This window comes from Natrix helvetica (assembly GCF_964273705.1).
Source record: "Natrix helvetica genome assembly, chromosome: 2".
NCBI classification, from domain to species: domain Eukaryota; kingdom Metazoa; phylum Chordata; class Lepidosauria; order Squamata; family Natricidae; genus Natrix; species Natrix helvetica.
The window spans coordinates 136,881,100-136,903,378 of NC_138552.1; the positions used below are offsets into that span (position 1 = coordinate 136,881,100).

The 22,279-nt window shown below is 35.2% G+C and overlaps 1 protein-coding gene across 3 annotated transcripts in view; it reads left to right on the top strand.

The window, feature by feature from the left end:
• GPCPD1 (glycerophosphocholine phosphodiesterase 1) overlaps nucleotides 1-19,487 on the top strand; it is a 67,516-nt gene extending 48,029 nt beyond the window's left edge. For all 3 annotated transcript variants that reach the window (XM_081942939.1, XM_081942941.1, XM_081942940.1), the window contains 10 exons: nucleotides 567-621; nucleotides 3,349-3,441; nucleotides 4,272-4,349; nucleotides 4,849-4,888; nucleotides 6,083-6,144; nucleotides 9,060-9,125; nucleotides 9,993-10,129; nucleotides 10,982-11,117; nucleotides 11,310-11,470; nucleotides 17,900-19,487. In XM_081942939.1, coding sequence (XP_081799065.1) covers nucleotides 567-621; nucleotides 3,349-3,441; nucleotides 4,272-4,349; nucleotides 4,849-4,888; nucleotides 6,083-6,144; nucleotides 9,060-9,125; nucleotides 9,993-10,129; nucleotides 10,982-11,117; nucleotides 11,310-11,470; nucleotides 17,900-18,086 — 1,015 coding nt within the window. In that variant the 3' untranslated portion in view covers nucleotides 18,087-19,487. The remainder of the gene's footprint in view (nucleotides 1-566; nucleotides 622-3,348; nucleotides 3,442-4,271; nucleotides 4,350-4,848; nucleotides 4,889-6,082; nucleotides 6,145-9,059; nucleotides 9,126-9,992; nucleotides 10,130-10,981; nucleotides 11,118-11,309; nucleotides 11,471-17,899) is intronic.
• The last annotated feature ends 2,792 nt before the right edge of the window (nucleotides 19,488-22,279 follow it).

Consider the following 22,279-nt stretch of genomic DNA (forward strand, 5'->3'; position numbering starts at 1 on the left):
GCTAGGCCAAAAATGGGGGCGGGGGAGGGTTTGTTGCTGAGAAAGAAAGAAGGAAGGAAAGAAAAGGGGGGAGGGAGGGATGGAAAAAGGAAAGGGAGGAAGAATCACAAACCTGGCAGTAAACGCAGGAAAAAATGAAGTTTCTAATGTGCTACTGCTGAGTACAGTCTGCATGAAATAAAATCCCTTGTTCCCCTCATTTGTCTGAAGGGGAAAAGTCAAATTATAAAGGCAAAAGCTAGAACTTCAATTCAACACATTCTAAAGTGCTCTCCCCAAATATTTACTCTTCAACTAACTTCATAAAATTAAAACCTTTGGAGTAAGTAATGTTTATTTTGTAGTAATAAAATATTTATAGTGCAATATCATCAACTCTGTGTATGACTTTTAAATTACTGAATGCAGTAATATTTTTGGTTTTTTTGTAAAATTCTGTAGTGTAAGATTTTATGTTCATATACATTAACAGGAAAACATGACTTAAGATGAATCTTTACATATTGTAGGTCATATCTGTTTTATTTGTATTTGCACTGATTTTCTCTATGTGTTGGTCTTTTCAGACTTGCTAAAATTCGAGAAAATACCATTGCTTCTTTAAAGAATGCTGCTAAACATGTATGTATACTACTTTTTTAAAAAATAGATTTCTTTTTCCATACTAACATTTAGAAATGTCTGTTTGCAAGTAAATAAATGATCCATACTTGAAAGAAACTAGATGAAATCCAACTAATGTTTTTCTGCCACTGATAAGCCCTCAATATAAGAATGAGAGAGCCATTTCTCGTCTTCTCCTGTTCCCATATGTGCTGTTGAAAGTCACCAATTATTTTGGGTTCCAATTGTAGCCTGTAACTTTTTAATGGAAACCTAGTAGGATGTATCTTTTTAACCTAGCTTTTGAATGACACACATGAATTAATAGATTAGTTTTTTTATAAACATCAGTGTTTGGACTTCTTTTTCATTACTTACAACTATTGTCTCCCCTCTCTCTAAAAAGCAGAAGTGGGATATTTCTGCAGTTTAACTATACAGCACCTATATAAAAGATAAAAAGATTGGGGGGGCGGGGGGAAGCAGTATCTTCGTTTAGCCTTACATATTTTAATTGACACATTTTATATGAAAATTTTATGTTGCTATACTTGGGATTTTAACGTATTAACCTCTTTAATAGGTTTTAGTGATATCCCAAATATTATCCTTGTAAAATCATAATTACTGTCTTGTGAATTTTCACAGTGGGAGATTCTTAATTACTTTACAACCTAATAGCTACCTCAAAATTCTAGCTGTCTAATGCAAATCTCCACCCAAAAGGCAGAAGAAGGACTGCAAAAGCATAAAGAACAAAAACTTTGAAAAGACTATGAAGTTATATCATTCTTTTTAAAATGTCAATATTGATTGTTTACTTTAAAAGTGTCTTATGCTAGCAAATTGTCAGTTGATGCAGTATATAAAATATAACGGGAAGTAATGGCTCAGTGGTTAAAAGCATTGAGCTTGTCAGCTGGAAATCTGGGTTTGAGACCCAAGCACCGCACAAGGTGAGCTCTTGTTACTTGCCCAGCTCCTGCCAACGTAGCAGTTTGAAAGCTTGCAAATGAGAGTAGATAAATTGGTACTGCGATGGGAAGGTAAAAATGTTATGTGCAATGTATAGTCGTGCTGGCCACGCAACCACAGAAGTGTCTTTGGACAATGCTGGTTCTCTTGGCTAAGAAACAGAGGTGATCATCATCCTCTACAGTTGGACATGACTGGTTAGGGGAAACCTTTATCTTTAAAATATAATAACTATATAGCTCTAGGTAAGCATGATGGAACAAAATCAAGAAAAATATTAAATATCAGAAATTATTTCATAGCACATTTGGGGAAGCAGCAATAGTATCATAAGAAAAAAATGTCAACAAAATTAATATATGTTATCTCCCTGATAAGATGTTCATTTCCTCTGGAAAACCATATTTACATGGTCAGCTTAACTGCTGTTCCCACTGAAAGAAATTGACTCCATTTGCACCAGTTTCTTTACTTCTTTTGTGATTGGAAAACTTTTTAAAAGCTTGTTACTTTTATAATACGTGCAGATGAAATTGTGGGGAAAGAATGAATGTAAAAAGTATTCTAGATCTTAAATTTTTATACATTTCTTCTTCATGCTTTCATGCCAGGGGTGAAATTCTACCAGTTTGGGCCGATTTGCCCGAACTGGTAGTAAAAAATGCTACCATTCACCTGAACCGGTAGTAAAAAAAATGCTTAACAAACTAAAAAAAGGTTCTGACAATTAGCCGTGCTGCGCGATGGTAGAAACTTTTTTAAAACTTTTTTTTAGCATTTGGGATCTCTTTTTGCTCCCAGGAGGCTTCCCTGAGGCCTGCTAGGCCAAAAATGGGAGGGGAGGGGGTTTGTTGCTGAGAAAGAAAGAAGGAAAGAAAGAAAAGGAGGAAGGGAGGGAGGGATGGAAAAAGGAAAGGGAGGAAGAATCAGAAACCTGGCAGTAAACGCAGCTTCAGAGGATACCTTGAAAGAGGTCATCTAGTCCAACCCCCTGCTCCAGCAGGACATTGTTAAAGTGAGTCTTTTGACACACGCCCCACTCACATGACTACATAGTCATGCCCACTCAGTCACATGAGACACCCTCCCACCAAACCACGCCCACAGAACTGGTAGGATTTTTTTTCGATTTCACCACTGATTCATGCCCATGTATTCTAAGAGATCTCCCCACTCATTCTAAATTGGAGACCGCTTTGAATCTGGGAAGGAAGCTCTGTGGATCCAATTCAAAGTCAAGGAATTATTTTAGAATTCTTGCTCAAATTACATACCTAATGCCTAAAGGAACGTTAATGCATAGTAATGGGATAAGGGATAATTTATGAATTTTATGAAGGGAGATAATACTGAACGTTGCTTGAATTTTTTATCCTTGCAGCCTGAAGGTACCTAAAATGTTCCCCCACAGAACCTCATTAAGCTATTTTTGTATTGTAAATCTCAATAGGAAAGATGGAGGAAATTTTTAATTTCATGATGTATTAAATGACTGTTATGTTATTTAGTTAATTAAATGCTTATAAATGAAAATGATATAAAATTTATTTTTGTGTGCTGGGCCTTCCAGCTTCTAGGAGTGTGACTCCTGGCATTTCTCTCAAAGCATATATTGAGCCATCAGATTCCATTGGAGAAATATGACATGAAAATAATGTAATAGGCTTGGGTGAATGGGAGAGAAGTCTTTTATGTGCATGTTTTTTGCTACTCAGCTTCTAAATTCTACATTGTTTATCTCCCCCTCCCCCCCCCTCACTTTTCACTTAGGGAGCAGCCTTTGTGGAATTCGATGTTCACCTTTCTCGAGATCAAATCCCAATTATATATCATGATCTTACTTGCTGCATTGCAATGAAAAAGGTATGTACATTGTACATGATTTAGTTAATGTTTTGAGTGTCCATTGCATGGTTTTAATTCAAGAAGCTAACATTGTTGATAGCAATACAATTCGATTAATGGTTTCTGTTTTAGAATATTTTACCTATTTATTTCCTTCTCTTGATACTCAAGATTAAATAGTAGGGTTTAAAACAGCTATTTATCTGAATGAATCACAGGGATATTTATTAGAGTAACATGTCTCAAATGGGAAATTTGGAAAAATTTCCTAGAAAGTACTTTCTTTCAGGGGAGTATTTTGTCTTTTTTTGATTTTTTTTTTATGCTGTCTATAGTCTAAACACCTTGAAATTCCTAATAAGGGAATATTTAATATCCTCAATGTTACTTTACTTATTAGGTTCAGTTTTTTCTTTGCTTTTTAATTAATATATAACTATTATAGATTATTTAATACAAATTTGTATAAATAATTATTACGAAAATACTTACATTGACTCTACAACATACAATCTGCATATGTTCATCTGGGAGTAAGACCTATTAAATTTATGTATTAGGTGTTTTTTTTAAATTTTACCTATATTACTTTATAAGTAACTCAAAGCAATGACCGTACCTTATTCTTCCTCTTATTTTTCCCATAGCAATCCCTGTAAAGTGGGTTGGGCTGAGAGAGTGTCTTGCCCAAAATTGCGAGTGTGTGTGTGCGCTAGAATTCACATTTTCCTGGTTTCTAACCTGGTACCTTAACTATCAGATCTACTTCCTAGCAGATAGCCTTAGAAGAATTTCTAACATTCCATGACGCTATAACCTACCTGTATTTTTTCATTCTTTCTGTAAAGAAAAAGGAAACTGAACCAGTGGAATTATTTGAGATTGCAGTTAAAGAGCTTACATTTCCCCAGCTGAAGTTATTAAAGGTACAGTATTGTATTGACTGATTCATTAAGCATTTCTCAAAAAATACACCAAGTAACAGTGTTATTTATCTGGGCTCAGTGGTCTCTCAGTTGGCTCAGTGGTCTTTCCCTTGTGAGGTACCCCAAATGTTCTCTTACACTTTGTATTTCATATCTTCATGAAGCTGCTGGGAGAAGTTATGTGATTATTGGGGTGTAAAATTATTAATATACTGCTTGTACTCATTTTAATATTGCTATCTTAGGCCTTAGAAATAGAAATTTCTAAATACATTCCTGACATTGACATTTATAAGACTGTAAATGTCAACACATTCATGATGCTGTGCTCTGCAAAAGTTCAAATAGGAACAAGGTTTTTATTATTGGGTAGGCAGTTTATGTCTTTATTTTTAGGACAAAACTTTACAGATACTGCTTAGAAAATAAATATGTTTGAAAGGTTTCTCGACTTTTGATAAACAAAGGTTTCTAAAATATTTATTCTTTCAATTTGTAGTTGACACATGTGACTGCATTGAAATCTAAAGATAGTCACGGTATGTAGAAGTCTAAACTCTTGGTCATGCTTGCACAAAGCATATTTATGAATGTATTAATGACCTTGCTGGTTAATTTCAATCATTTGTAGTGTGTTTAGGTGGCAATAGATTTTATAATATAGCACTAATATGCAATATATATTTGCTATTTATGAGAACTCTCTCCAGTTTTTAGTAATTTACTATCCTATTTTTAAATAAAGCAATAAGTCACAAAAATTAGAAAAACAAACAATAGATCTTTAATCAAATTAGTAATATCCCTTTGGAATTGGTTTCCTGGTTAAGCTGAGCAATATACCTGATACATTTTGATAATTTTGTAGTGAGATATTGAAGAAGGCCAATTACTGTATAGATGTTTTTTGGTCCAGTGGCTCTCAATCTTTCGGGCATCAGGGACTGGTTCTGTGGAGAGAGGCTTTTCCACGGACAGGAGAGGGTGTGGCTTCATGTTATGCCCGCATCCCGCGGATGGGATTTCACTTGTTTGCATGGCCCAATTTCTGACATGCTACGGACCGGTGCCGATCCACGGACCGGGGGTTGGAAACCTCTGTTTTAGTCAAACTCCCTCCTTTTTTACGAGGCATTTAAGATGGATTTTATGACAGATGCTTATTGATGTATGAAATGTTTTATCATTCAGAAAAGTCAAGGAAGAAGATTAATGGGAGACAATTTAGGTGTGCTGTTATCATTAAATTAGCCACTGCATATTGCATTTATCTTATTACAGCTCTGCCTTGGAGCAAGATCATTGACATTTCTAGAGAAATGGGCAATCAGTTGCTGGCCTTTATAAATGGATAGATAGTCTGTCGGCCAACCGAAGCTCCCTGAGACCTTGGCCCTGAAAATGCCTGTCAGAATGTTAATGGTGTGATTTACGTGTTTAAAAAGAGTGATATAAAATTGAGGATGAGAGTACACAATCTCCTAGTTTCACCCTTAATCCTTAAATCCAAAAAATGGCCCTTAGTTTTTCAGTTGTGTCCCTTCCAGTGACATCATGGTCTTATTGAAAAGCTTCTGATCATTATCAGGTTAGACATGTAAATTGTTACCTCCAAGGTGAAAAAAATTGGACATCTCTACTTCAGACTATGCATCATTGGTAATTGCATTAACTGTTTAATTGGGTGCCCTTTATTTAAAAATTTTCTTTCATTTTATATTTCTTTTCTACAGAGATATTTAAAGAAGAAGAAAATATACCTTCTGAGATGCAGCCATTCCCTTCTTTACAATCAGTAAGCTACCATTTAGTCTGTACATTTTAGGATAAGCTCTGAAATAGAATACTGGAGGTATTAAAAACTAAGAGAATAATCCCATGATTTAAAAAAATACTAAAATAATATTTGGCTCTATTACAGATAGTGAGCAAGATGATGTAAATAATTTTAATTGTTTTTGTTGCTTTGTAAGTATTTTTAAATCTGTTGCATAATGAGAGCTGAACTTTTATGCTTCTAATGCTTGTGGCTAAAGACAGATTATAGACAACGATTCCAGTGTGTCTGTCTCATGGAGCTTTGTTAGCATTTATTTTCTTAATTTGATATTATACATGTAATATGAGTATACTCAAGGCAAGAGTAGACAAAATACATATATCAAATTTAATTTTTAAAATTACATATAATCAATGAAAATAAATCAAGGCTAGGTAGCAGATAAATATCAGATAAACATTAAGATGGCTATTGCAAAATACTAATCTTCGAAACCAATGGACATTCTTTCAGATAATGTCAAATAGGTGTCCTAGATCAAGAATTCAATAAATGGAACATAGGTGTAGAGAAACCTCCAGTGTACTAAACTGATAAAAAGCAGATTCAAGAAATTTATTGTTTAAATTAGATCATGCACATTTTAAAAAAATGTCTATAAGTAGAAAATCTTAATGTTTTTATGAAAGCTGATTACATTAATGAAAAGCTAGGAAGTTAATATAGCAAACAGTGCATTCATTGATGAAGTGAACATAATAAAGTTTATATTTTCTTAAGAATCAAATTTTGCAATGTAGCATTAAACTTAAAAGCACAGACTTTAGAGCAGTGGTTCTCAACCTGTGGATCGCGACCCCTTTGGGGGTCGAACGACCTTTTCATAGAGGTCGCTAAGACCATTGGAACTCTAAACTTTAAACTCTACTTCGCATTCCTCGAAAACCCCTGCGGATGGGCTCCGGAGTCATCGCCAGCTGCGCAGAGTCACCGCGGCTCCACGCTGTAGAAAACATAGGTGCACGCGCACACCCCATACAATTACAGCTTTGGAGACTTCATAATGGCGAGAAAGTGTTCTTACTGCGGCAGCGCTGCCTTGTCTTTCACAGCCACCTCGTTTCCAATTGGGGGGGGGGGGAATCCTCTGCATGGATCCCCCCAATTGGAAACGAGGCGGCTGTGAAAGATGTCTGGGGTCTGGAGCCCATCCGTGCTGCCGAGGACGGGCATCTGATGGGATGCCGGCCGTGCTGGGAGCCGGGCTGAGTGCGGAGGAGCTGGTGGCCGGGATGCCCTGAAGCAGCGCCAGCCAGCATGTCCCGCAAGAAGAGTCCCAGAGGCAAGGGTGGCAGTGCCGCGCCCTTCTCCACCCTGCCAATCGCCCAGCAACGCACTGCCACCGCTGCTTCGTCAGGCGGGCCGGGCAGGGGGCGGCGCGGCCTCATTTCCAATGGGGGGGAGAAATCCTCTGCATGGATCCCCCCAATTGGAAACGAGGCAGCTGTGAAAGATGTGTGTGGTCTGGAGCCCATCCGCGGGGGCAGGGGTCCCCCTCGCATTCCTCGTCTTCCCAGATGGGCTCCAGAGTCATCCCCAGCTGCGCAGAGCCTTTCTGTGGCTCCACACCATTGAAAACATAGGCACATGGCGTGTGCACACCCCATAAATTACAGCCTTGGAGACTTTCCCGCAGGGAAAAATGTCCCTGCCAGGTACTTTTAACCTGTGATTAAAGGTGACCACAGTATGTGTGTGTGTGTGTGAGTGAGTGAGAGAGATAGCCACTCACACACATACACACACAGAGTGACAGAGATGGGGGAGGGGAGAGACAGAGAGACAGACATTCATAGATACAGAGAGGCACAGAGAGAGAGAGAGACAGAGACAGAGAGAGAGAGGCACACAGACAGACACTCACAGAGATGGGGAAGGGAGGGAGGGAGAGACAGACAGAGACAAAGAGACAGAGTGAGTGATTGAGTGAGAGACAGACAGACAGACAGAGACACACAGAGTGAGTGAGACAGACAGACACACACACACACACACACACACACACACACAAAAGAGATGGGGAGGGAGGAGAGAGACAGATAGACAGAGAGAGAATGACAGAGAGAGAGAGGGGAAGGAGGGGGGGAGAGACAAAGAGCCACACACAGAGAGACAGACAGAGAGACAGAAAGAGAGAGAAAGAGAAACATATATTCTCTTAATATATAGATATACAGTATTAAGAAATATTTCACAATATATAATTACATATTGTTTTTTGTGATTAATCACTATGCTTTAATTATGTTCAATTTATAACAATAAAAATACATCCTGCATATCAGATATTTACATTACAATTCATAACAGTAGCAAAATTACAGTTATAGAGTAGCAACGAAAATAATTTTATGATTGGGGGTCACCACAACATGAGAAACTGTATTAAAGGGTCACGGCATTAGGAAGGTTGAGAACCACTGCTTTAGAGGATTCAGTTTAGATAAGGGTTAAAATTTCCTTTCGTTGGTGGCACCTATTTTATGTGATGGTAGATTTTCTGTGTAGCATTCATTACCATGTAATAGAATATTTGCGACTCTAATTGATTCTCTAGCTGCCATTTGTAGTTATTTGGAAGTCTTCAAAAACAACTCTTATAAGTTCTAAAAGGAACTCCAAGATACAGTATTTTAAATTTAAAGGGCAAGTTAATACAGTTTTACTGATCAATTATGTAATGCCAAATTTACAAATTGTGTATGCAAAATGATAATTTACATGACTATATGTAAATTACATAGCATTTACAACTTCAGTTTTTGTCCGTAACAGCCAAAATCCATGGAATGCAGGTCTGTAAATCAATGTTTTATACTTGGCCTGATCAGTAGTGCTTATATTGCTGGAATTCCTTTTTTTAAAACTAGGTACTAGAATTGATTCCTGAAGAAGTTGGATTTAATATAGAAATCAAATGGATCTGCCAGCAAAAGGTAAGAATCAATGTTTTAATATACAGTGTTTTATAAACCTTGTTTTATCTACTTCCTTTAAGCCAATAGGTATATTATAAAACAATGGTGTTGGAAGGGATTAAGACATTTGCAGTAGTTGTCTGTTACTACAATGTATAGGACCATGAACTAGCACAATATTGATGCATACATATATTATACTAGAGCTCTTGATGTGAGGAAGTTTTTTTTTTTTAGATGAAAGACTTTGACTTGAGTAAAACATGGAGATATGAAATCTGTATGTGATTGAGGTCAAAATTCAAAATTGTTATTTAATTCCATACTACACAATTTTTATAGAGAAAGAAAGTGAAATTTCCTAAAAGAATCATCTGCTTATTTGACATGAAATGGTAAAATAACAATTCTATTCTGTACAGTGAATCCTCCATATATAAGACCATTTGATGGCAAGACGTGTCTTTTAAGGCCAAATATTTGTTAAACTGATTGAAATTCACTTCATATTGCCCTTATTTATGTTTTTATATCATTTGCATTAGTATACATGACATTTTCATCAACAAATGATGTAAATTGATGCAAGTGATATTAACGTTTTGTCATTGCCAAAATCTCATAAATAACATCAATTGTCTGAACAAATTTTGAAAAAACTGACCTCTGATATTTTAGGGGTGACGTCTGAATGCAAATTTAGTCTCTTGTTGCTGAAGTCCATTAATTGTAATTCCATTAAATTGAGGGAAATTTGCTCTACTGAAAACTTCAGTGGTTTGGAGCCAAGTTATATATCAAGACATATTGTCTAATCATGATCTAAATCAGTGTCTTTCCATTAAACTTCACTAACCCTACTGCTGTGGCTTTTATTTTTTGTAGGATGGTGTGTGGGATGGCAACCTTTCAACTTATTTTGACATGAACGTCTATCTAGATATAATTTTGAAGACTGTTCTGCTCAAAGCTGGAGGAAGGAGGGTTATATTTTCTTCATTTGATGCAGATATATGCACAATGTGAGTTTAATTAAAATATTTTAAGGGCCATTTCAGTGAAGTAGTTTTATCTTAGAAATGTTTTATATCAATAGAATTTAAAATACCATATAACTAGAAAGTTCACATTCTCCCCTCCTCCCAAATGCTAATAAAAACAGACATGTGCCAACAATCCTCATGTTACTGTGCTTGAAATCTCTAAGCCAGGGAATAAGGGTATCTATGGCAGCATTGAGTATCCCAAATTAGTAGCCAGCCTGGCCAAAGATAATGGGGAATGTACTCCAGCAATTGTTCATGGGCCACAAAATCCCCAGTTCCTATTCTTAAAGAATATGAAATATTTTGAATCCCTCTTCTAAAGTAAAAAGTGTTACTAAAATCTAGCAAAGTTATACATGTAGGAAATGTTACCTAAATATTTTTAAACAATGAAATCTATATTTGTAAGAGCCCAAATAAAAAGATTACAATAGACTAAGTGGTATATTACATGGAATATTTCAATTCAAAGGAAACTTCTGTCAAAGGTAACATTTCCTACATGTATAACTTTGCTGGATTTTGGTAATACATTTTACTTTAGATCAGGGATTCAGAATATTTCATATTTTTTAGGAATAGCAACTGAAGATTTTATGGTCCTTCAACAATTGCTAAAGTACATTCCCCGTTATCTTTGGGCAGGCTGGCTTTACTAAAGTATAACTTCACTCTAATTTTCTTACACCTTGTAGGATACTCCATAGCCATTTCTATGTGCATAAGTGATATTGATTGTTTTAAATTTTCTAAATTAAGAAAAACTATAGTTGTGTTATTAGGACCATACATAAGATAATAAATTTTTATCTTATTTTAATTTTCTAGGGTCAGACATAAGCAAAATAAGTATCCCATATTGTTTCTAACTCAAGGGAAATGTGATACTTACCCAGAACTCATGGATCTCAGAAGCCGTACGACAGCGATTGCTACAAGTTTTGCACTCTTTGAAAATTTGCTGGTAAATCATAAAACAATAAGATACAGCGTGTGTGTGTATGTGTATGCTGCAAACTAAATATTAGAAGGATACTGTAATGACTGCACAGTGTCTTTATAAACATCACATGTAACATTTTTGATGCATTCAAATTGATCTAGGCATTGTAATACCCCAGGTACATGTATTTAATGCTATATATTTCTTTTCCAGGGTATTAACGCACATACTGAAGAGTTGCTTAAAGCTCCATCTTATATTGAACAAGCCGTATCTAAAGGCTTAGTTGTCTTTTGCTGGGGAGACGAAGCAAATGAGCCAGAGAACAGGAAGAAGCTGAGGGAATATGGAGTTCATGGTCTGGTGTATGATAGGTACTACAACATCCTAACTACCACATGTAACTTATAGTGAACTTTGCATTTTTGAGTTGGGCCTTATTATGACTGAACAGACTATAAACAGAAAAGAAATTATTCAGTATTTCTGTTCTTATTTAAGAATTAAGTTGATCAACTGCATTTCTAAGGCCATGTGATTGCTAATCAAACTTAGGTGATCAAAATTACCCTCCATGCTTATATCTACTATGGCTATTTATCCATGCCTTCAGTGTGGGAGAGATACCTCACTTCATTGCACTTGCCATCTTATACCTTTTATTTTTTAAAGGATTTTATTATAATTTCTTTCTTTGATCATGGTGAACTGCCCAGAGTTATTGAGAGTCTGGCAGCATGCAAGTTTACTAAATTATCGTTATTTTTGTTGAGTGTTGGGCAGCATACACATTTAATGAGACATTATTATCATCATGTGTTGCAGCGATGTCCTCTGCACTTTCAGTTTTGAAACCAAATGCTCTTAATATAAAGTCACTAATAGGAATGATGAACATACTTAATACAAAACACTGTATGCAATTTTAACTGTATGCAAATGAGCAACCAGCTTTGCCGTGGTGTGAGTGGCATATTGTAACAATTATACTTGCTTCAGGGATGCCTGTGTAAAAGGAGGAAGGAAGAACGGATAAATATACATGCACTTCTCATCACCAAACGTTGTGCGGCAGATAGTCTGCATTTTATCTGCATCAGGCCGGTAATTAAATGAAACATTTGCCTAGGCCAAATGTATAGTTCTTTTCAATGTTGTATCAAATGATTTAGAAAGCAGCAGATCTAAAACATTTGTTTCCAAATGTCCATTTGCATAGGACTAACTCCTAGCAACCATGACTAATCTAGAAAAAAAAGCTAAGCAGTATTAAAGCTGTTTTGTACTTGGACGGGGGATTACCATGAAGTCCCAAAGCAATAGATTATGCTGGGAAGTCAAGCAAATATTGCTGAATAAATTATTTCTGCATTTTGGTCAGTAAATTATATGGATATGTTCATGTAGTCATCGGGAGTCAAGCTCTACACAAGGCATTCTTTATATTTACATATCTATATAGGAATCTAAATCCAGATCAGGTCATAGAATTTACTAGAATATAAATCTATACCTTTGGGTAAGTATTATGTCCTGATTTCCTTTCCAGTACATCCTGTAACATGCCAAGCACTGCATGCATGAATCATTCCATGCATTGAACAGTTCATTTCAGGCGGTCCATTTCTGTACTGAAATGTATGTTTGATCCAGATACAAAAACCTGTGTTCTGAGCCAAAGAGTTTTGAGTGGAATAAAGAAAGTGAGAAAAGGGTAAGGATATCAATGTCTAAGGGAAGGGAAGTTGAGAAGATGGGTATGGGCTATTTGAATAACAGCCGCTGTCCATGAGTTTTTCCTTAATTTGGCAAAAAGAAAGAAAAGGCACTAGGATAATTGGTGGGTGGACCAATATGCAGCCTGTGAAAAAGAAGGAGGGAATAAAGTGTACCAGCTTTACCCTGCTGGCACTTCAGAACAACCAGAATGGCTTAGGTGTTGATTCTGCAAAACGTCAACCCACTCAGAACTGTTTGGTAAGTTTCCATTTCATGCACATCCTTAAATTCTTGGAGGAGGCTGCACTGAAATTCATTGATAATAAATTTTAACAGTTATTTGGCTTTATTATGTTGAAGTATTTGAAGAAGTAGAACAGCTGTCTTTGATTGCAACAAACTTCAAATAAAGTTTTTCATTTGCTGACCTAATCCCAAATTTAAACTTTTATCATGCTAATGTAATGTTGTAAATAGCTACTCTGTGGGGATGTCTACACTGCTTGCAGGAACAATGCTGGCATTTGGCAAAAGATGGAGGTGTACTAAACTTAACAATGTTATGGATGTAGTCAATTTCAGAGAAAATATCCCACTTGGCCTCACAGATTCTGGGAAATCTGGTTATGTCCAAAAACTCTAGTTGGCCTTCAGTTTTCTAGTTTCTGTTTTTTGAGCAGGATTTTAAGTTGTTTATTGTCATTGCACTTCATACAACAAAATTAAATGCCATCTTGGGGGGGGGGGAGCCGAAGTCGCGACGAGACGACGTGCGATCTCAATGCTCTGAGATCGCAGTTGATACTTTTGCCACTGGGACCTAAACTGTCCCGCAGAGAGGGTGAACAGGAAGAAAACATCTTGCTGATCTCAGGGACATCGCAAAGTCCCTGATTGATCCAAGAGAAGTTCTTCTGGCTGATGAAGTCGGGGCGGCTCCAAAACGGAAGGATATGGAAAGAGAAAGTGTTTCCAGCTGGTGAGGAATTTTTACTGTTTTAAAAGTGACTGCCTATAAAAAACTTAAAATTAATTTAAATTGGCGAACAGAAGAAATAAGCGGCGGAATTAAATTTGGAATGGTTTTGGACAGTGGGTTATCTTACTTTTTAAACGCTATCTTCACAGATGGAATTTATGCAAGCCTTTTAAAACAAATGGATTAAATTTCCTCCTATTTTTTTCTTTTATTATTCTTTATAATCGATGGACTAAAATTCTCCTCTTTCATTACTGTGGGTGTTTTTCTAACTCATTTAAGAATCGGACTTTTTTTTAACTTGAATACAAAAAAGATACAAAAAGAAACAAAGAAAATTGCAACATTGAAACAGTAACACTGCTGCTTGGAGGCTGGAGGTTTGTGTATTGGAAACAAAACACTTTTTTTTCACTGATTATCCTGGCTTGGCACTTCAAGGTCTCACAGCTTGTTTATAGAGAGTGATAAGAAAAGCACACAGATGTTCCTTTGAAGTATATATTTAACCAGAGAAAGGTGAAATGTTATTGTGAATCTATGCTTAATCCTATTAAAACCTTCTAAGCTAGAGCAGCAGTGTTTGTTAGCTGGAGATAATGGCACAATTTCAACAGCAGAAAGAAGTTTTAAGTCTGCAAAAGATATTCTCAGAAATACAGAAATTATCAGATACACGTGAGAGGATAGAGAAGTTGGAAGACTTAGTGCACCTAACAGCAAAATATGATGAAGTTGAAGATGTTAATCAAATGGAAAAAGTGGCAGTTAAAATCCTAAAAATTGAAGAGGAAAATGAATATAAAAAAATTAAAATTGCTGATATTTATGGTGATTGGTTTGTCTCTGAAAAGGGAAAGAATGGAATACTAAAAGAGGAATTAAATGGTGGGGAAATCTACCCCAGATGGCAAGATACAGAAGAAGAGAAAACAAAAGAATTTATGGATTTAAAGAGAGAAATTTTATTAGCAATATCATTGATAACACTACCGACAATCAAAGATAAGCTGATTAAGGAAACAGAAGAAGGGCATCAAAATTACATGAGAGATTTTATAAGCAAAGAGTTGCTAAGAGGAGTCCATACAAAGTTGATTAAGGAGATGATTAGAGGACTGACACCACAAATGGCAGAAGTTATGAGACTGTTTTACTACTGGAAAGATACAGGTTGATAGATGGAAGAGTATAATTGAAAACTAGTTAAATTTAATGAAATTTAGTGACAATAGACATGGTTAAATAAATAATTGTATACAATGTGTAGTGTTATGATAAGTAATAACTGGATATGAATATTGAATGGTACCCATGAAAGGAAGATTAGAAACCCTTTTGGATTATATATAAAAGTTAAAAATAAGAACTAAGTTAGATTCAGTTAAGTTTTGATTATTAGGGGGAAAAATAATATGATACAGGATATAGTCAAATAAAGGAGGGATAATGATAACGTATATATATGTATGGGTACAACATAAGGAAATGGGATGTAAATTGTAAACAGTGATTTGGAAAGAAGGATTAGAAAACTTTGTTATTAAATATTTTGGATGTTTAGCTAGAATAGGGCATAAGGATTTAGCGTTATTGGAGGATTTTAGAAATAGTAAATGGAATGCCAGTATGTGGTTATGTATTAAATCTTGGTATATTTTATGATGAAGGACATTTAAACAATTATAGTCAAATGAAAATGGAGGTATGATGATGGTAATATGTATAAATATCTGAGTTAAAATACTTGAGTTAATATGAATTATGTTTGTTGACTGTGGAAGAGATGCACATAAGCCTTTTTGTAACCAACTGATACACTTTCTACAGTATGTAAAGAAGGCTGTGTTGTGTTTGTTTTGAAAATAAAAAATAAATAAAGCTATTTGGGAAACTTATTATGCCATAACATCCATCAACTGGGTCAGCTCTAGGCATTTTGTAGGGAAGTTGGCATCTCAAAAGTAGAGAATATTGTAAAGGACTTGATTGAATGAAACCAGGTTTTGATTGTTGACTTTAGTACTAGAGTTTTCAAAATTCCAAATGTGGCACATATTAGAAGACAGCAAGAAAAGAAATTTAGAGACATACAAATAGCACGTTGAGCTATTAAACTAGTTTTTTCAAAAACTAATTTGGAACACACAAATCAATAATTTTATTTATTTATACATGACTATTATTTTGGTGACAAAACTACAACTTTGTCTTTCCAAGCACTAATCCAGCTTGTCTTGTTTTGTATACACAAGACTGAATTTTAATCTTATCTTCCTTTTCAATCAAAAATTCAATTAGAGTAAAAGAAAACAAATATTTTGGCTTTCCTTTTTATGATATCTTGGGTAGACTTGTTGACACATTGATAGAGCACTAGCATAGGGCAACTTGTGTCTAACATGGAGTCCTTTCCTATCTTATTGGAAACAATATGTAGTGATATTTTTGCTACTTTAATAAGCCCAGTGCCAACAAAATTTAAGTTATTGCTGGAAGGGTAGACTTCAAAGTTATGAATGAAGGAGCACATAGAAGAATCAGTTATTGCCTATCTTCTCAGATTAATGCTATTCTCCTTTATTGGTAATGCTATACCACATATAAAATGCCCAGTTGAATCAGGTATATACCTAGAGAGTGCATCCCCTTGCTTAAATGCTTTCTGAGGCTAGAATGTTGCTGTTGTTATGATTGTTATTACATTCTTCGAAGAATCATGACTCTCACAAATTTATGTTAGACTAGAATACACTTATGTAACTATTTGATAATAAAATGATTTTTCTCAAGCTGTAAAGAAATATGTTTGGGGGGGAGGCAATTTAGCTTCAGCTTTTTTCATATTCAAAAAAATCCATTGTGTCTTAACTAAGGGCAAAGTGAAAATCTTAAATAGAATAATCCTTTCAAAACTATATTATAGTTGTAATATTTGTGAAATTAGAGCCCTGAGGATGATTCTTGGTTTTTTGAGAACAGGCAAAATATGTATACTTATAAACCATTGAAAAGAATCTGAGCAGGGATGGGGAACATGCGGCCGTAGATACTGTTGGACTCTCTTCCACTCTAACTGCCAATCATCAGAGATAATCCAGAGTCATTTGTAGAACAGATTTTCTACTCCACTTTAGAACATTAAAACTGTTGAGCATTCTAGCTTCAAGATCTGTAAAAAAGGCAAGCAACTAATTAGCCCTTGACACATGGATTCCTCTTCCTCTAGAGTTTTACAAGATCCTCAACTTCCACATGATATGCCAGGTTTGTATTTGCTTCCCAGAATGCTTTTCTAAAATAATTCTGGGATCCCTGTTTCGTTTAATTCCTTTTGTATGGCATGCTTTTGATTTGAAAACAAGGTTTATACTATGCTTTCTTTAGCAAGCGAACTATAGAGTGAGGGGAACTTCTTTCCTGAAGGATTTGGGGTGACAATTCTGGAAGAGAAGTCACATCAGAAAAGAGTTTGGCTGGCTTATCATTATTTTTTGCATGTGTTTTGGTGTTCTGATGGTTTTTTAAGGATATGAATGAGACAGGAACATAAACTACATCTGTTTCCACTCTTTAAATGACTCTAATCTCCCTAATTTCTGCCACACAGCATTTCTGGGGGTGAGGGTGGAGATTATTATGGAAATGAGCAAAATCAGATTTCCTTATCTATTTTGCTTTGTTTTGGCAACATAATCTCAGTCCTGGGCAACTATGGAGTGCCTACCCCTAAATATATATATATATATACACAAATTAAATAACATGGCATGTGAATAATAAGTAGTGGAATTATGCTAACCTGATGCATGTAGTCTGAAATTTGGCTCAATTTATAACCCAGTAATGCCTAACAACCAGCATCCATATTAGCATTGTTACCTCCAGACTTCTACTTAGTATCATATTAGACCTATTGGAAACGATCACTGGTTGATATAGATGAACATGCTAGGATACAAATTACATATAACCCATTTTAAGTGATGATTATTCAATTTTCAATAATTTTTAAGTGTTGGCATTAAACTTTTATGTGGCTTCCAATACAGCTTTGTTACACATTGATAGTAGATTTTAATTCTTTTCTTTGTATATCTCTTAGGATTTATGACTGGATGCCCGAGCAACCAAATATATTCCAGACAGAGCAGCTTGAACGACTGAAGAAGGAGTTACCAGAGCTTAAAAGCTGTGTGTGTCCCACTGTTAGCCACTTTAATTTTGGTCTGTGTAACTGCAATAGCAGTCTGATAAGAGCAAGAATGGCAGAAAGTGCAACCGATATCTAATAGACTCACAGAGAAAAAAAATGCTGTTTCACATGATACACATTAATTTCACTGAATATGGTAACAGACTCTGCTCATCTTGCATCTAAATGAAGCAATAACTCATGGTCCACTGTAGACATTAAATGTTATTGTAGATTATCGAATTTTGCTGAAATGCCTGGATAATTCTAGTTCTAGTTGTGTATCTCATACATTTTAAGCAGTTTAAGATAGAATCTATGGTATGGTAACATGCACCTAATTTCTGAAGAATCATCAATGCAATAGTTATGTAGCTAGGATCCAAGCAGCCAAATATCATTATTTTAAGTGATTCAAACTCATCATAATAGATAATGTACTGTATTGTATTTTTTTCAAGTGGAAAAAATACCTCAGGTGCATGCATTTACACTGATGCATGAAACTACACAAATGTGTGCCATGACTTTGCAATCATTAGATTCTATCCCCCCATCCACCAATTTCCTTTAGGCTATTATTCTTTTCTATTTATACCGCCAGACACAATGGTAAATAGTATGATCTCTTTAGCAACCCAAGGGTGAATAGCATCCCTTCTTTACTGTTTTTGTACCTAAAGTTTACTGGTGATCTGAATGTTGTAAATCAATATAAACCAAATTGCTAGTGTTTTAATTCTGGGTTGAAAAAAATATCATTGTACTTAAATATTAAATGCACAATCCAAAAACCAGTGGGTTCTAAGTGTGATACTGCAGATGTATGCAGCAGTCTTTGCGCCCTTGTGGTGCTACATGGTGCAAGGGTAGAAAGGGCTGAGTAAAATGCTTGCATCTTTGCTGAGAAACCACACGCCTCTATGTGGATATAGTAAAATGAAGATTTTATCATTTCTGTATTCCTAGCCCAATAAATGTGATAGTGTTGTTGTCGTTTTAAAACACAGTTTAATTGATTTTCAGAATGTAATAGGGTCATAGTCTTTAACCTCTAGCGAATGTACACTGTGTATAACTTGTTCAAAATTATGAGTATTTGTCACATATTTTTGCAGGTCTTTGAACTCAGACCTCTCTACAAACTTTAGATAGTTGAAACTGAAGTTTCTTTACCTTTGTATTGAAGTGTTGAATACATAATAAAAATTGAAATATAAATATATATATATATATTTTCTTGCAATGGCCAATCAACTTGTATGATATGAAGCTTGTCACTGCTGTACAAAGCTAATTGATATTATAGTTCAAATAAATGCAAGTATGTATTATTAAGTATGAATTATTGCATAAATGGAAGTCTGTACACCCCAGTTGTTTGGATAAAATAGTTTGTTTTTCTAAACTTTGTATTTGTGTTTATCCTCAACAGACAACATGGTCTTAAGGTCTGGGCACTATGCTACTTTAAAAATAAAAGCATGTTTTATATCTACATTCAGCCTGTCTTATTAATAGTTTGGAAATATTGTGAGTTTATCTAGTATTTGCATCTGGAATAAACTGTAAGCATTAAATCTTATTACTCAGTCAGAATTAATTTAATTATATCATACATTCTTTTGTAGGAACATATATTTGAATTTTATCTGCTTATGCCACCTGCTTTTTACACCCTGTATTGCTATTATTCTAGATCGCTTCTCTAAGAGATTCTAGCTATTTGGCTCTGGTAATTTAAAAATGTGCTAAAGCAGGTTGCCTTGTGCTATACAATCTATAATAATGCTTGATGTTAATAAGAAAATATTGAATAGTGAATATATATAAAGGGCTTCATCTTGTTTCAGTCTTTTCATTAATGCTGCAATACCTATTTGGACATGAGGGTATTCCTAATACACAAGAGATTCTCCCTACAATCCATCTTGATCAGTTTTAATTTACATTTGCTTTCCATAACAGTTCAACATTTTGTTATTTTATGAAATAGCATGTGTTCTGTGAGAATGGGTGCATCAATGGTTTTCGATAATACCGTAAATATTGTTTCTTAAGGCCTCAATAATTTTCTGGGGAAGATTAATGTATTTAAGATAGTATATAGCTTTTCTTGTTTTATAAAAAGTTTAAAAACTTGCCTCTACAAGAGATGAAAGTTCAAATGATTCTCTAGCCCTCAAGTACAATTTGTGAGATGCAGATACGTTGGTCATTATTTTTGAAAAACATTGTACAGAGTAGATACAGAGTGCTACAGGAAGGAGAAAAAAATGAAATAGGGAGATACAACATCTAAAAACAGATTGTTAAAACAATCTGTGTTTCAAGAAAGATTTGTCGTGCTGTGTGAAATGAAACCAAAGCCCATAACTTGAAATCCCTACTTTATTTTTTAAAATGTTTTTAAATGTTTTGTTTTATTGGCCTATGAGAATGTAATTTCTCTGACTATTCTGATTGTTGTATACGTATTTTCTTAGTAATGTTCAAGTAATGCTTATACAGAAACAGGAGCGTGCTCTAGACATTTTTGGCTTCATTTACATGATAAAAGAATATTAGGATATCACATGCTAATGTCTTATAGCAATTTGCTTTCATTTTAAGCTTTTTAATGAAATAATATTCCATCTTAGATCTCGGCCTTCTGAAGGTGGAAAGTGAAGTACAGTAACTTGTTCACATTTGTATAGGTCCTTAGCAGATCTCCCTTCCAAACCTTTCTAGTTCTTGAATATGTTCACAGCTTCTTTTCATTTTAATGGGCTGCTGCAGTGATGGAGAACAGGCAGTAATCTTATCCAGAATTTTAATGCAGGGACTGGTATTTTTCCCATTTCTTTTCTATTTTAGGTTTGAAAGCTCTTGGAATAGTATCTCCTTGTTCAACTCTACAAAAAAAAGTTTGGCCTTTTTAACATTTTCCACTGTTGTCAATGAATAAGGTTACTGTGATAACTTCAAAAATCTGCAGAGCACCTGCCCGTGTTTAAAAAGATAAGACCTCTAAAATTGTTTTACCTTAACTATTGATGGAAACAATCCAAATTCATACTCGTTTCAGAAATGAAGAGGTTTGTTATTCCCATTACACACATCTCCATGTTTAGTCCTCTAAAACATTAGAATGTCAGCAAAAACAGTTTGTTCTCCAAGCGAAGGTAAGATGATCATGATACCTTTAGTAAAAAATTACATGGACTGGTTTGGAAGGCTGTTATAAGTCCTTCCAGATGACAGAACATAAAAATTATTTTGTCTTTTTTTACTTCCATAAAGTTGCTCTTAAAGCAAAATTTCAGTCACCTTTTTTGAATTGCAAATGAAAGCCAATTCAGTTTATTTTGTGGTAGATTGTTCCTGGGGCACCAAATTTTACAACAAAAACAACCCAGTGTGTCTTACCCATTCACCGTTTTCCCCCTATTTTGTGTAAAATTAGGAGTCTTAGAGGTAACCTTCTGACATTTCATTAAAAAGCATAACCCTTTGGGAGCTATAGTTCAAGTTTCCCCACTTGCCATTGGCTTTGAAATCCAGCTTAATGGTGACCTGAAAAGCCTAAGTGAGAAATTGTGAGGAAGGCCTCTTGATTCAAGAATCGGCACAACTGGATCCTCCTGGCTTGTTAAAGCTATCTGAGAGATGTTATATGGTTAGAATCATCCTGTGGTACTATTCTCTTTGAAAAAGAGGATGATTCTACTAGCCTTGAAGGATGTAGTGGTATATTCCCTCCTTGGGAAGCCATTGCTTGAATTTAACAGCCCTGGACAATTTTCACCCAGTCTCCAACCTTCCTTTTCTAGGGAAGATTGTCAAGAACATGATATTCTTCTGCCAAGTTCTTCACACAAATCCCATCCCCTCCAGCTACATTTTTCATCTAATATTTATGCCAACATCTTATGAAACATCGAACTAACCAGCCACAATTTAAGTTTTAACCCTGAAAATAGGATTCATCACTCCATAATTTGGGTAAGCAATGATAAGTACTGTATGTTGTTGAACAAAGTTCCTGTAGAAGTGGGCGGATCAAAAGGGAGAAAGAAATGAAAGGTTTGAGCACATGATATGCATTTGACATAAGAGGACAACCAAACAGCAGCTTTAAATTTGGGCCTCCTGGTTTCTCTCATCCAACTGAAGGATTTCCAGGGGTAGTGGTTTTTGGTTGGTTGGAGGTTTTTTTTAAAATTCTATTTTGTTTTGGTTAGTTGTGAAAAAACCCTGATTGTCAAGAATAACAGGCTGCAGAACGTGTCCCTAAGCAAACTATTT